Here is a 14,386-nt window from a genome sequence, read left to right on the forward strand (position 1 = left end):
GGATGCTGGGGAGTCCAGGTGCTGTAGGGTGAAGTGGAGGGCCATGTTAACTGCATCGTCCACAGACCTGTTGGCTCTGTAGGCAAACTGCAGGGGGTCCAGTAGAGGGCCAGTGATGGATTTAAGGTGTGCCAGCACCAGGCGCTCGAAAGACTTCATTACCACAGAGGTCAGGGCGACGGGTCTGTAGTCATTATGTCCTGGTGGCCTTGGCTTTTTGGGCACAAGGATGATGGTGGAGGACTTGAGACAGGCTGGCACATGGCATGTCTCAAGGGAGGTGTTAAAGATGTAGGTAAACACCGGAGACAGCTGGTCAGCGCAGTGCTTGAGGGTGGCTGGAGAGACAGAGTCCGGCCCAGCTGCTTTGCGGGGATTCTGCCTCTTGAAAAGTCTGTTAACTTCACCCTCCTGAATGGAGAGAGTCGTCACTGTAGAGGGGGGGAGGTGGGAGGCCTCCTGGGTGGGAAGGGGTAGTTCAGGACTGTCCAATTGTCTTTCAAATCTCCAGTAGAACTCATTCAGGTCGTTGGCCAGGCGGGAGTCGTTACTGGAGTGGGGGGCTCTGGGCTTGTAGTTGGTAATCTGCCTGAGCCCTCTTCAGACAGAAGCAGAGTTGTTTGCAGAGAATTGGTGTTTTAGTCTCTCTGAGTACAGTCGTTTAGCCTCCCTCACCGCCTTGCAAAACCTGTTCTTCGACTCCTTGAAACTGTCTTTGTCCCCACTCCTAAACGCGGCCTCTTTCTCTGACCTCAACCTTCTGAGTTTAGCTGTAAACCAGGGTTTGTCGTTGTTGTAGCTTACCCTGGTACGTGTTGGTATACAGCAGTCCTCACAGAAGCTGATGTATGATGTCACAGCCTCTGTGAGCTCATCCAGACTATTGGTAGCAGTCGTGAACATACCTCCATAGCTTCACTGGTCCACTGTTTTGATGTCCTCACAGCAGGCTTACAGTGCTTTAGCTTCTGCCTGTATGCAGGAATCAGGTGGACCATGGCGTGGTCAGAGTTTGCTGATTGTAGAGTAGCAGTGATCCAAGGTGTTTTCTTCTCTGGTAGGGCATTTGATGAATTGTCTATATTTTGGGAGTTCTTGAGTGAGATTGCCTTTGTTAAAGTCGCCTAGCACAATAACCAAGGAATCCGGATTTTCATGCTCCACACTCAGTATCTGGCTGGCGAGCACACGTTGAGACTGGTTGACGCTAGCCTGCGGAGGCATGTAGACGCCAACCAGAATGAATGATGCAAACTCTCGTGGCGAGTAAAAAGATCTACAGTTAATAAAAAATTATTCCAGATCAGGAGAACAGTGCTGCAGAATCACTGTCACATCTTCACACCAGCCACTGTTAATGTAAAAACAAATACCACCACCTTTCATTTTGCCAGAGAGCACAGGGTCACGATTCGCTCTCAGCAGTTTGAAACCTGCTAGCTGTAGCGCAGAGTCTGGGATCAGTTCACTCAGCCATGTCTCCGTAAAGCACCTCCTTGTCCCTCCCAAAAGCCGGTCGCATGTGTGATAGCCAGAGCTGCTGTTCAGGGCCTTCACCATGGAGGGTTTTAGCTGCAACTCTTATCTCAACAGGGGCTATGTTTCTCAGACAAGCTAATCACATATTGACTCCCAACCCTGCCTCAACAACCCAACAATGTTCACAAAGCTATTGGGAAACCTCTTGAAGGGAACTTTACTTCTAGTCTACATGGAAATAGGGGTCCACGCGCACCCCCCAGATTTTGTCATGCCATCTGATTTTTTTAAATCCTTTAAGTGTCTATTTTCAGAATCTGCCAGGTACCAAGCTGAAATAATGTCCCAAAGACTTCATTTTTAAAGATCCTGTGAAGCAAATTCCATGATTTGATTCTCCGTACATTATATACGTGTGAAATGAGTTCCTGAAAGCATGTGCAAAGCGCGAAAACTTTGTTGCACTGAAATGTGGAGTTAGACCGTAGAACAGTTTCTCTTCCGTTTTCAGATCAGGTTTTAATGGGCGGAGCCAAAAAATGACCGATCTATGACGTTGACGTAGCGTCTATTATCTGGGTCGTAGATACTTGAGAGGCGGCGCCTTCCAGCGAGGGGGCAGAGCTTCAGCTCCTTCAGGCGACACGCCCCCCCAGTCTCAAGCAGAGAAGACTGCTGATTTTCTCACGATTTCAAAGCCAATCAATTTAACATACTTGTCTGTGTTTTTTTTTCATTTAAATTTGGATGGGTAGTTAATAACACATTCTTCTGTGGTGTGGTTAACTTAAAACTCGTTTTCAATTCCACTTTACAGGATCTTTAACCCTTTGATGCACCCGACCGGAACCTGAAAATCAAAAAATGATATAGAAAGTTGCATAACATTTGAAGTAAACAACATACAGAGACAAATGGAACACATTTCCCATACAATTCTGACCCCAGGAATTGAATGGTTATTTTAAATATTTGACAACATATTGACCCTATTTCTGGACAAAAATAGCAAAAAATGGCCAAAGATGTGTAGAGGATCAACAATGTTTTTGTTCTCAAACGCATAGGGCGATTTATTTTCACAACCTGTTATTTCTTTATCATTCAAGTGTCTATTTTAAGATTAAATTGGGTACCAAGCTGAAATAATGTCAAATTGCTTTATTTTTAACCCTTTGCACCAAACTCAAAAAATCAAGATCATCCTCTCAATCTACCTTGACCACGGCTCTGGCAAACATTGCATACTCAATGTGACTGAACTGTCTGAATCACTCGGCCCTGACTACTGTAGCACCCTGCTGGGATTCTATGTCTTTACTGGGGAGGACTGTACCAGCGCTTTTAAAGGAAAAGGAAAGGTGAATCCCCTGAAGAAGCTACAACAGAATCCTAAACTCCACAATGCTTTCAGGCAGCTTGGTGCAGACTGGCTGGTCACAATGCTCAAAAAAGTAATATATTAGTTATTACTTATTATTGTTCAGTAAGAGTGGCGTGATTAAGTTACATTATGAATTTCTGTACAAAGTAATATTATTACTTATTATATTACTTTTACTATTACTTTTACTAGCAAGTTGTGGAAACGGGTCGCCATCTCTCTTATGGTTTAAAGTGGATTTTTTGCTAGCTTCCAGTTTCGTTTCTTTGTGGACACTTTAGAGAAGTTTGAAGTGCTGCTTTGGGCAGTAGATCGTATTTTGTTGGGGCATTTCACTTTAACCCTTGTGTTATCTTCGGGTCATTCTGACCCATCAGTCATTGTGACCCACCGTCGTATTGCGACAACTTTACCGTATACAAAAACAAAGTGAAGCATTTTCTTTTAATCATCGGGCTGTCTCAGACCCCCACATTGCGAAGGTTAAAAGAAAATGCTATTTATTTGTTTTTGTATTGGGTAAAATATTTTTTTTATCGCCCGATAAGAGTCTCGCGTTAACGCCGATAACGGCCCACCACTATTTTTTTCCAATATCTTCAAAGAAAGCGAAATAGTGTTAATATTTCCAGGCCAAAAACGTAACACGTTCTGCGGCCATGATTGCTGTTGTGTTTGTCTGCAGCGTAAATCAAAGGCAAACAGTAGGCTACTGCGTCCAGGAAGTGTAGTTTAGGCAACAAGCTATTTAAGTCCTTTGTTGAATGCAGTAACTTGGACAAGTAACGCAAGTTACTTTAATAAGTAACTGTAATAATATTATTCAATGTCAAATAGTAACGCGTTATATTACTTTGTTACTCACTTAAGTAATAATATTATGTAACGCGTTATATTACATAACGCGTTACCCCTAACACTGGTAACAGATGAGCTTCGATGGGAGATGGAGAGCTTCACATGCATCATGTATTGCCAAGCACAGATGACATTAGTTGACTTAGTATGAGCCAAGATGCTGAGAAAAATGGTTGGTGCTGACAAAGTCCTGGACACAATGTCAAAAGTAGACCTGGAACGCCTGCCACCCCCCAAAGTCTGTCTCATTCCACATGTACAGAGAGCCAACTACAGAGTTGCCTGCTATAAGAGAACAGATGAGGCAATAATCAAGAGCCCCAAACCATATGATCCAGGCATGGGCTGGGAGAAGACAGGAGAGGAGGTGGTGTTGGAACCTGTTTGGACAATTGGACCCATCCTCCTTCTTTCTCTTGTTGAGGTACTGGCTCAGAGAGCAGAGTCAGAACAGCAGGCAGCTCTTGACAAGGTAGCTGATTCCAACAACAACAACTTGTCTGTAGGTGAAGAGGATGGAGAGTATGAACCTAATAATGAGGATGAAGAGCTGGAAGAAATAGACATAGGATCTCTTCAGATTTTTATATAATAGATTGTTTGGGTTTGGTGCAAAGGGTTAAAAATAAAGCATTTTGGACATTATTTCAGCTTGGTACCCAATTTAATCTTAAAATAGACACTTGAATGATAAACACTTGAATGTGAAAAAACAAATCACCCTTTGCGCTTGATAAAACGAAAAAATAGTTGATCTTCTACACATCTTTGGACATTTTTTGCAATTTTGGTCCAGAAATAGGGTCAATATGTTGTCAAATGTCAAAAATAACCATTCCACCAAGTTCCTGGGGTCAGAATTGTATGGGAAAATGTGTTCATTTGTCTCTGTATGTTGTTTACTTCAAATGTTATGCCACTTTCTATATAATTCTTTTTTTTCGGGTTCCGGTCGGGTGCATCAAAGGGTTAAAAATGAAGCCTTTGGGACATTATTTCAGCCTGGTACCTGGCAGATTATGAAAATATACACTAAGGATTAAAAAAAATCAGGTGGCATAAAAAAAGTCAATTCATTGTTCAGGGAGGAAACAGTTGAGAGCAGGATAAACAGGAGAGCAAGCAGAGATCGTAGCTTCTACCTTAGAAGTTCCAAACTAACAGGCTACACTTCTCTCATTTTTGCAATACTTGGACCGTGCCCTGAACAATAACTGTTTTGCCAGGATAACTGGATCTATCAGACCCTTGAATGTTTATGATGTACCTGTGTGTGTAAATATATGCTACTGAAAGGCTGACCAGCTAACCCAGGACTCCCTTGGCCGGGTTGCTTCACTATTTTTGACTAGAGACAATGAAGTATCAATATATTGTCGGCTGACAATGATCAAGTCAGGCTACACATTTATTGACCAACTGCAGTCTAACCCGCAACTTGTGTCACATCCTTTATGATAAATGTAATTTTGCTGAATGATTGAAGGGCTAGACAACAAACGTTCTAATTAAATAATCACCGACTAACAACACGGAAATGGATGACAGATTGACGAAGGCAAGGTCGGAAAACAAACTTACCTCGCTCCATGCAAGAAGCGCCATCTAGCGACCATTACGTGTCAGTAACAACATCCCTGTCTGTAGACTCATGGGCCAATTTGACCCCTAACGGCGTTATTAAAAGGGAAAAATGGCTTGGTGCTTCTAGTTTTAAGATCTTAAAACGCTGCTCCAAACTATAAATGCAAATATGCAGGTTTTTCAATTGAATACATTTTGATTCTAGGAGGCAAGCTTGCAAAAAGTGAAAATCCTTAAAGGGGAGGAAGACACTATCACAGCTTTGTAAAAAATAAAGGCCTTACCTGGTCCGTCACTAGGGCTTGGGTCAAAGTTCAACCACTCCACACACAGTGGATAAGCTGGCAGAAGAACGTCATGATGGACATATAGTGATTCCTCTTCAGAGTTATACACTGCAGTAAAACAAAACTCCACAATTATCACTCTCTAACTCCATCATTACCTACAATTCAAAGCACATCAGGGGTTGCAGATTAATCAATTAAGTTCCTGAGTTACCATGAACCTCCAGATTGCAGCAGTCCTTCTCAGCCCTTCCTGTAATAATCAGGTTGTCATTGGGCTTGATTTGAAAGTCCTCTCGCTCATACTGATCCTGAAAAAAAGAAAATTGTTCATTTTTCCAAGATATTCTAAAATGGCCTGGACATATGTGTTGGTACTCCTTAGAAAGATAATCATTGATTGGATTATAGTTATTTTACGAACTTACAAATTAGTTTATTTAATTAGTATCACAAGTCTCCAATCTTGTAATTAGTCATTCTGCCTATTTAAATAGAGGAACGTAGTCACTGTGCCGTTTGGTATCATTGTGTGCACTACACTGAACATGGACCAGAGAAAGCAAAAGAGAGAGTTGTCTGAGGAAATCAAAAAGAAAATAATATACAGACATGGTAAAGATGAAGACTACAAGACCATCTCCAAGCAGCTTGATGTTCCTGTGACAACATTTGCAAATATTATGAAGAAGTTCAAGGTCCATGGAACTGTAGCCAACCTCTCTGGGTAAGGCCACAAGAGGAATTTCAAGTTTCAAGTTTTTATTGTCAGGTGCACAGAACAACACAAGGTCAGACTGGGCACTGGAATTCTTGGGACAAGACAACGCAAGCAACCTGGCATAACATAACATCAGGGCTCTACAGTGCGAGTATTTCACTCGAATTTGCGCCTAGAAATAGGTATGTGCGAACTTGAAAAATCATTTACGAGCACAGTGCGCGAGTGACGGGTTTCTGTCAATACACGGAACAACAGCGCGATGAAGTGAAGCATACCATTGATTTCCAAGATGGCGCCGATGATGGCTGCCTCGGTCGTTAGGTGCGCTCTTTTTTGTCTTGTTTTGTCTGTTAATTCAGTGTTCTGCCAAGATTTCCGGGGTTCTCTAACTAGAGAAGTACTTTTAAACATCAGGACTACAACTCCTGTGGATTTATTTCCCACTTTTCTGCTTCCAGCGGCGGAATTAGTGGGAATTATAGTCAAAGCCACCCTCGGCTTTGTCCTAGCAGCGAAGCGCCCTAGGAGAGGCAAACGAGCCGGTGCTCTGGTGCGACTCCGTCGGCGTGGGGCACGCACAGCGTTACCGGGGATATTTCTCTCCAACGTGCGTTCACTGAGCAACAAACTGGATGAACTTCAGCTACTGGTGTGGAAAAACAGAGACTTTCATTCATCTTCCGTTTTGTGCTTTACGGAGACATGGCTGAGTGAACTGATCCCAGACTCTGCGCTACAGCTAGCAGGTTTCAAACTGCTGAGAGCGGATCGTAACCCTGTGCTCTCTGGCAAAACGAAAGGCGGTGGTATTTGTTTTTACATTAACAGTGGCTGGTGTGAAGATGTGACAGTTATTCTGCAGCACTGTTCTCCTGATCTGGAATCATTTTTTATTAACTGTAGATCTTTTTACTCGACACGAGAGTTTGCATCATTCATTCTGGTTGGCGTCTACATGCCTCCGCAGGCTAGCGTCAACGAGGCTCAACGTGTGCTCGCCAGCCAGATACTGAGTGTGGAGCATGAAAATCCGGATTCCTTGGTTATTGTGCTAGGTGACTTTAACAAAGGCAATCTCACTCAAGAACTCCCAAAATATAGACAATTCATCAAATGCCCAACCAGAGAAGGAAACACCTTGGATCACTGCTACTCTACAATCAGCAAAGCATACCATGCGGTCCCCCGAGCAGCACTGGGTCACTCTGACCACGCCATGGTCCACCTGATTCCTGCATACAGGCAGAAGCTAAAGCGCTGTAAGCCTGCTGTGAGGACATCAAAACAGTGGACCAGTGAAGCTATGGAGGATCTGCGGGCGTGCTTGGACTGCACTGACTGGGACATGTTCACGACTGCTACCAATAGTCTGGATGAGCTCACAGAGGCTGTGACATCATACATCAGCTTCTGTGAGGACTGCTGTATACCAACACGCACCAGGGTAAGCTACAACAACGACAAACCCTGGTTTACAGCTAAACTCAGAAGGTTGAGGTCAGAGAAAGAGGCCGCGTTTAGGAGTGGGGACAAAGACAGTTTCAAGGAGTCGAAGAACAGGTTTAGCAAGGCGGTGAGGGAGGCTAAACGACTGTACTCAGAGAGGCTAAAACACCAATTCTCTGCAAACGACTCTGCTTCTGTCTGGAGAGGGCTCAGGCAAATTACCAACTACAAGCCCAGAGCCCCCCACTCCACTAACGACTCCCGCCTGGCCAACGACCTGAATGAGTTCTACTGCAGATTTGAAAGACAATTGGACAGTCTTGAACTACCCCTTCGCACCCAGGAGGCCTCCCACCTCCCCCCCTCTACAGTGACGACTCTCTCCATTCAGGAGGGTGAAGTTAACAGACTTTTCAAGAGGCAGAATCCCCGCAAAGCAGCTGGGCCGGACTCTGTCTCTCCAGCCACCCTCAAGCACTGCGCTGACCAGCTGTCTCCGGTGTTTACCCCCATCTTTAACACCTCCCTTGAGACATGCCATGTGCCAGCCTGTCTCAAGGCCTCCACCATCATCCCTGTGCCCAAAAAGCCAAGGCCAACAGGACATAATGACTACAGACCCGTCGCCCTGACCTCTGTGGTAATGAAGTCTTTCGAGCGCCTGGTGCTGGCACACCTTAAATCCATCACTGACCCTCTACTGGACCCCCTGCAGTTTGCCTACAGAGCCAACAGGTCTGTGGACGATGCAGTTAACATGGCCCTCCACTTCACCCTACAGCACCTGGACTCCCCAGCATCCTATGCCAGGATCCTGTTTGTGGACTTCAGCTCTGCCTTCAATACCATCATCCCCGCCCTGCTTCAGGACAAGCTCTCCCAGCTGAACGTGCCTGATTCCACCTGCAGGTGGATCACAGACTTCCTGTCTGACAGGAAGCAGTGCGTTAAGCTGGGAACACAAGTCTCTGACTCCCGGTCCATCAGCACCGGATCACCTCAGGGCTGCGTCCTCTCTCCTCTGCTCTTCTCCCTGTACACCAACAGTTGCACCTCCAGTCATCCGTCCGTCAAACTCCTGAAGTTTGCGGACGACACCACCCTTATTGGGCTCATCTCTGGTGGAGACGAGTCTGATTATAGGTGGGAAGCGGCCAACCTGGTGACCTGGTGCAGCCAGAACAACTTAGAGCTCAATGCTCTTAAGACAGTGGAGATGGTTGTGGACTTCAGGAGGAACACAGCCCCACTCACCCCCATCACCCTGTGTGACTCCCCAGTCAACACTGTGGAGTCCTTCCGCTTCCTGGGCACTATCCTCTCCCAGGGACTCAAGTGGGAACTGAACATCAGCTCCCTCATCAAGAAAGCACAACAGAGGATGTACTTCCTTCGGCAGCTGAAGAAGTTCAACCTGCCAAAGACAATGATGGTGCACTTCTACTCAGCCATCATTGAGTCCATCCTCACCTCCTCCATCACCGTCTGGTACGCTGCTGCCACTGCCAAGGACAAGAGCAGACTGCAGCGTATCATCCGTACTGCTGAGAAGGTGATTGGCTGCAATCTGCCTACCCTCGAGGACCTGCACACCTCGAGGACCCTGAGGCGAGCGAGGAAGATTGTGGCCGACTCCTCCCACCCTGGACACTCCCTGTTTCAGTCACTCCCCTCCGGCAGAAGGCTGCGGTCTATCAGGACCAATACCTCACGCCACAAAAACAGTTTCTTCCCTTCCGCTGTTGGCCTCTTCAACAAGGCCAAGGGACCACACTGACTCTAATGACTTCCTGCTTAAAACACTCTGCTTTTGCACTGCACCACAACATGGTATCTTGTACATTTGTATTTTTTGTAATATTTGTATTTTTATATTGTAATTTACGGCATATTTTATTGTATATTTAATTCTATTTTTAATCCCACTTAGTACTGCTAGTTTATGTACCCTTAGTATAGTTAGTCCACATATTTAAATTTTAGGTATATGTTTATTGTATGCACCTTCCTGCCAAAGCAAATTCCTTGTCTGTGCAAACTTTCATGGCGAATAAATCCCTTTCTGATTCTTCTGATTCTGATTCTGATTCACATGGAAAGCAAGTCACGGAGTCGCGATTGCACGATGTGAACATAGCAAAATGACGCGCGAGCGACGATTCGCAACCAATGGGCCAGAGCCATATAAAAAGAGTTACAAAACTCTTTGATCTCGCCGACAAATTATCACTTGGTTCAAGTAGCTCGCAAAAAAAACACTGCTGGAAACCTGTTTGAATGGTTTTCAACGGGACAGACAGTAGCAGCATCTCGATTTACTGACATTTTCGGTATATTAACACATAATATCAATTGGTTACTCGTGTGTTGTATTATTTATATGTCTGATACTTTATTAACATTTATGTATTACATTAACTTATAACACTAGGCAGCAATTGTGAAGCAGAGCTAGAAATGGCTATGCTAGCTACCATACTGTAGCTCACACCAGCTCAATTCAAGACAAGAATTGGAGTTTGGTTAATAGAACAGAATATACAAGGCAACCAATTGCATTCAATAAAACATTTTATTATACAATAATAACTATTACGCCATTCATGTACAGTGTGAAGAAGCAGGTTAGCTGTTAAATTTATCAAATTACTGCATTATTTTCAAAATAGCTAACTTGATTTGTAACACTGAACATGAATGGGGTTGAACGTTGCAAAATACAATGTTTGGGACTATGTCGCAAATGACACGCTTTACTTCTTCCTTCTTCGATTACACTGGAAGTCTATGGAAGTGTCCCAACTCTCTTTTTATATGGCTCTGGGTCTACCTAGCTTTGACTACCAAGCCTTTTAATCTGTGGCATGCTTACATAGTCTATAATGGCCCAGTATTTTAAGAAAATATTAACTATAACTATAAATATGTTTCTTAAACTATTTGTTCTAGTTCTATCAGAGTGAAAGTTGCTAGTTGTCTAGCATTAACTGTTAAGTCAGTGGCGTTGTTAGACATAAAACTGTACTAGGGCACAGGCCCCTATTCATATCCCTTCTTCCAAGCGTGTTGCGCACAATGCACTATTAGGCTATAGAAACTCCCCTCGCTTAACCCACTATATAACAGTTCAGGGACGCAAGTTTGATATCAGCTTTGGCAGGGACATCTATAGTTAATGCAAGCTTTGTGTTTTCGGTTAAACTGCTTTGATTTTACATGCGTTGATTGGGATATTGTGTTTATTTTTTTCGGGATTATCAACCTTAATTAATAGTTTAATAGTTTGGTTTATTTCAGACAAAACAACTTAGTTTCATACAGTAGAGCTAACAAACAAAAGCATATTTACATCAGTCTGAAACAGGTGTAGGCTGAAGCTCATGCTTATAATGCCTTCCCTTTATGAATACATCTCATATCTTAAAAATAAATATAAATATTTTTTGTCTTACATCATTATGTTGACAATCAGATCTGGACAGAATACAAAAAAAAAAAAACATTAATATTCTTATGCAATAGAGTTGCACAGTCCAAATACAACGAAAGCAGCTTGTTCATCTATCACTCTTTAAATTGTTTAATATAATTTCATTGCATTATTTTTAAATAGTTTCTTTAACTTACTTAAGGTCCCACATATTTTTACTTCCGCATGACAGCTGTTCCATAAATTTACACATTTAACGGAAATACAATGGTATTTAGCATTGGTCCTCACTTGGTTCTTTTTGAAAATATAAGATCCCCTTAAGTCATGTTGGCATTCTCTTTCTGTGAACAACCCCTGGATACTTTCTGGCAACTGATGTTTTTTTGCTTTGTACATGATTTGTAATGTTTTTAGTTCTACTAATTCTTTAAATTTTAGAGCCTTTAATTCAATAAAAAGGGAGTTCGTTGGCTCCCTATAGGTGGTTTTCTTTACTATTCGTATGGCTTTCTTTTGAAGCATAAAAATTGGATTGGTGTTTGTTTTATATGTGTTTCCCCATACTTCCACACAATAAGTAATGTATGGTAGCACAAGGGAACAATACAGAGTGTATAATGACTTTTCATTTAAGAAATCTTTAACCTTGTATAATATTGCAATTGATTTGGAAATCTTGTTCTTAGTATAAGATATATGGGGCTTCCAATTTAAGTTATTATCTATAATTACTCCAATAAATTTAATAGCTGACACCCGCTCTACTTCAACTTCATTAATCATGAATTTACCTATTGTATTCGATGCACGATTACCAAATACAATGAATTTAGTTTTACTTATATTTAATGTTAGTTTATTCGAATCAAACCAATTTTTTAGTATTACCATCTATTTTTCCATTGTATCCAAAAGTTGTTTCAGATTGTCACCAGAACAAAATAAGTTTGTATCATCTGCAAATAATATTAATTTTAATGTTTTGGAAACCTCACATATATCATTAATATACAACAGAAAAAGCAATGGGCCCAGCACAGAACCTTGGGGAACCCCACGTTACCTGCACCAATTGTGACTTGCTATTATCTATTTGGACATATTGTTGCCTTTTCTCTAAGTAATTACTTATCCAAGAGTAAGCTACCCCTCTTATGCCATAATGTTTCAATTTTTCTAGTAAGATGTTATGGTCAACAGTGTCAAATGCTTTTTTAAGATCTAAAAATACCCCAACTGTATATTGTTTATTTTCTATTGCATTAGATATTTTTTCTACAAATTCTATTAATGCATGTGAGGTTGTTCTATTACTTCTAAACCCATATTGTTTTTCAGTTAATATGTTGTATTTTATAACAAAATCATTTAACATTTTTGAAAACAGGCCTATAATTTGAAAAGGTATGTCTATCTCCAGTTTTATATATGGGTATGACTTTAGCGATTTTCATTTTATTAGGAAATAAACCTTTTTGAAGAGACAAGTTGCATATATGTACCAGGGGTTTCTCAATACACTCGATAATTTGTTTTACCACAGACATATCCAAATCATTCCAGTCAGTTGACTTCTTATTTTTAAATGATTTAACAATATCAATTATTTCTTTTCCATCTGTTCCTCTTATAAACATCGATTGCTTATTTACACTTACCGTTTCCCTTTCCGGTCTACTTTTCCTATAAATTCCTACAATCTCCCCAGCCAGACTGGGACCAACATTGACAAAATAATCATTAAATTAATTAGCAATTAATGCACTGACTAATAAAGTAAATTGTTAAAACTCAAACTTTAGATTTTACTGGGACACAGCAGATTTATACTGGGCACGTGCCCCTGTAAAAAGGGTCTAACGACGCCCCTGTGTTAAGTTATGTTTAATGAATACCAAAAAACCCCCACTGTGCTCCTGAATTTCTTTGTTTGCTCCAAAAAAAAAAAATTTAGGAGCACATGTACTCCTTGGTGAAAACATTAGCGTAGAGCCCTGTAACATAAGTACTAAGAACATAGATTACATCTAAGACAAGCTAAAATAAAAATGGAAATAAAATAATAATAAACCTAAATATACAAAATAGTAAGCAATATACAATAAAATATACTGTATTTCATTGTGTAATAAACGGTGCTGTGTTTATTACACAATGATAATTTTGGGGCGCCGTTTAATCGAGGGCGGCGTTTATTCGAGGTCGGTGTTTAATTAGTAACAGAGATTAAGAAAATTGCAGCTGCAGTGCGGCCATAGACAAAAAGAATAGACAAGGAGGTCAGAAACAAAGTCTAGTATAAAATTGAAGCCGCACGTGTCTAAATTGTGTAGAAATCTGAAGCAGCATGCCGAAATGTTCTTACGCTTCAGCTTTCAAACAGAAAGCTGTACAGAAAGCACTCACCACCAGCAACAGATCTGTAGGTCGTAAACTTGGGGTTGATGAAAGGCGAATTCGCCAGTGGTGGTCAGCTACCTCGCTATATTGTAGGCTACATGTAATTGTCAGAATTTAATTATTATAATGTATAATTTGTTTTCAATCAATGTCATATTTTAGAATTATATAATTCAGTATTAGAAAGTGACTTTATTTGGTAAGAGTACAGTGCCATTACTTTGAAGGCCTTTTGGAACGCTCGTGAGTCGACAAGCTAACAGCAAGCGAAGCACGGACCATTTAATGCTCCGATAAAAGTTGAAGGTTGTTATCGGATGTTAGCGATCTAAGGAAACCTCTATTCCCTTGTGTACAGCATGCAGCCAACGAGGTATGTTGTTTTGTGTCTGTATTTTACTTTCGTGAACGTTATTTGAACATGTCATTGTACGTTCATATTAGGCTAATGTGGTTCTCGTTATACTGTGGGTTTAGTGTTAGTTTCACGGTGGATTTGGAGAAGAAGCTTCAAACAAACCTGTAGCAAGAAGGCTCAAGACGCACTTGTTCCGGGAGTACAACGGTACTTAGGAACGGTTCGCTTGACCCGATGTTAGTTTCCTCAAGGATCACAATGACTCTTGCTTAGAGACTTGTTGCTCTTGTGGTTAGTGGTAACTGATTTAAATTTTTGGTTCTCGCTGTGATATATTGTTTTATTACTGTTGCTTGCTTTTTCCCACAGGTACATTTGCACTTATAGCTGTTCATGTTGTTTGGTTGTGACTTGTTTAACTACATGCTCTTAT

The 14,386-nt window shown here is 41.6% G+C and overlaps 1 protein-coding gene across 1 annotated transcript in view; it reads right to left on the minus strand.

Moving 5' to 3' along the window:
- Window positions 1–14,386, minus strand: part of pwp1 (PWP1 homolog, endonuclein) — a 95,977-nt gene that overhangs the window by 45,942 nt on the left and 35,649 nt on the right. Inside the window, exons 5-6 of the mRNA XM_067254052.1 lie at window positions 5,807–5,903; window positions 5,590–5,700 (exon numbers count right to left, since the gene is read on the minus strand). Of these exons, the coding sequence (XP_067110153.1) occupies window positions 5,590–5,700; window positions 5,807–5,903 (208 nt within the window). The remainder of the gene's footprint in view (window positions 1–5,589; window positions 5,701–5,806; window positions 5,904–14,386) is intronic.

This window comes from Osmerus mordax, chromosome 17, assembly GCF_038355195.1.
Source record: "Osmerus mordax isolate fOsmMor3 chromosome 17, fOsmMor3.pri, whole genome shotgun sequence".
In the NCBI taxonomy this organism is placed as follows: domain Eukaryota; kingdom Metazoa; phylum Chordata; class Actinopteri; order Osmeriformes; family Osmeridae; genus Osmerus; species Osmerus mordax.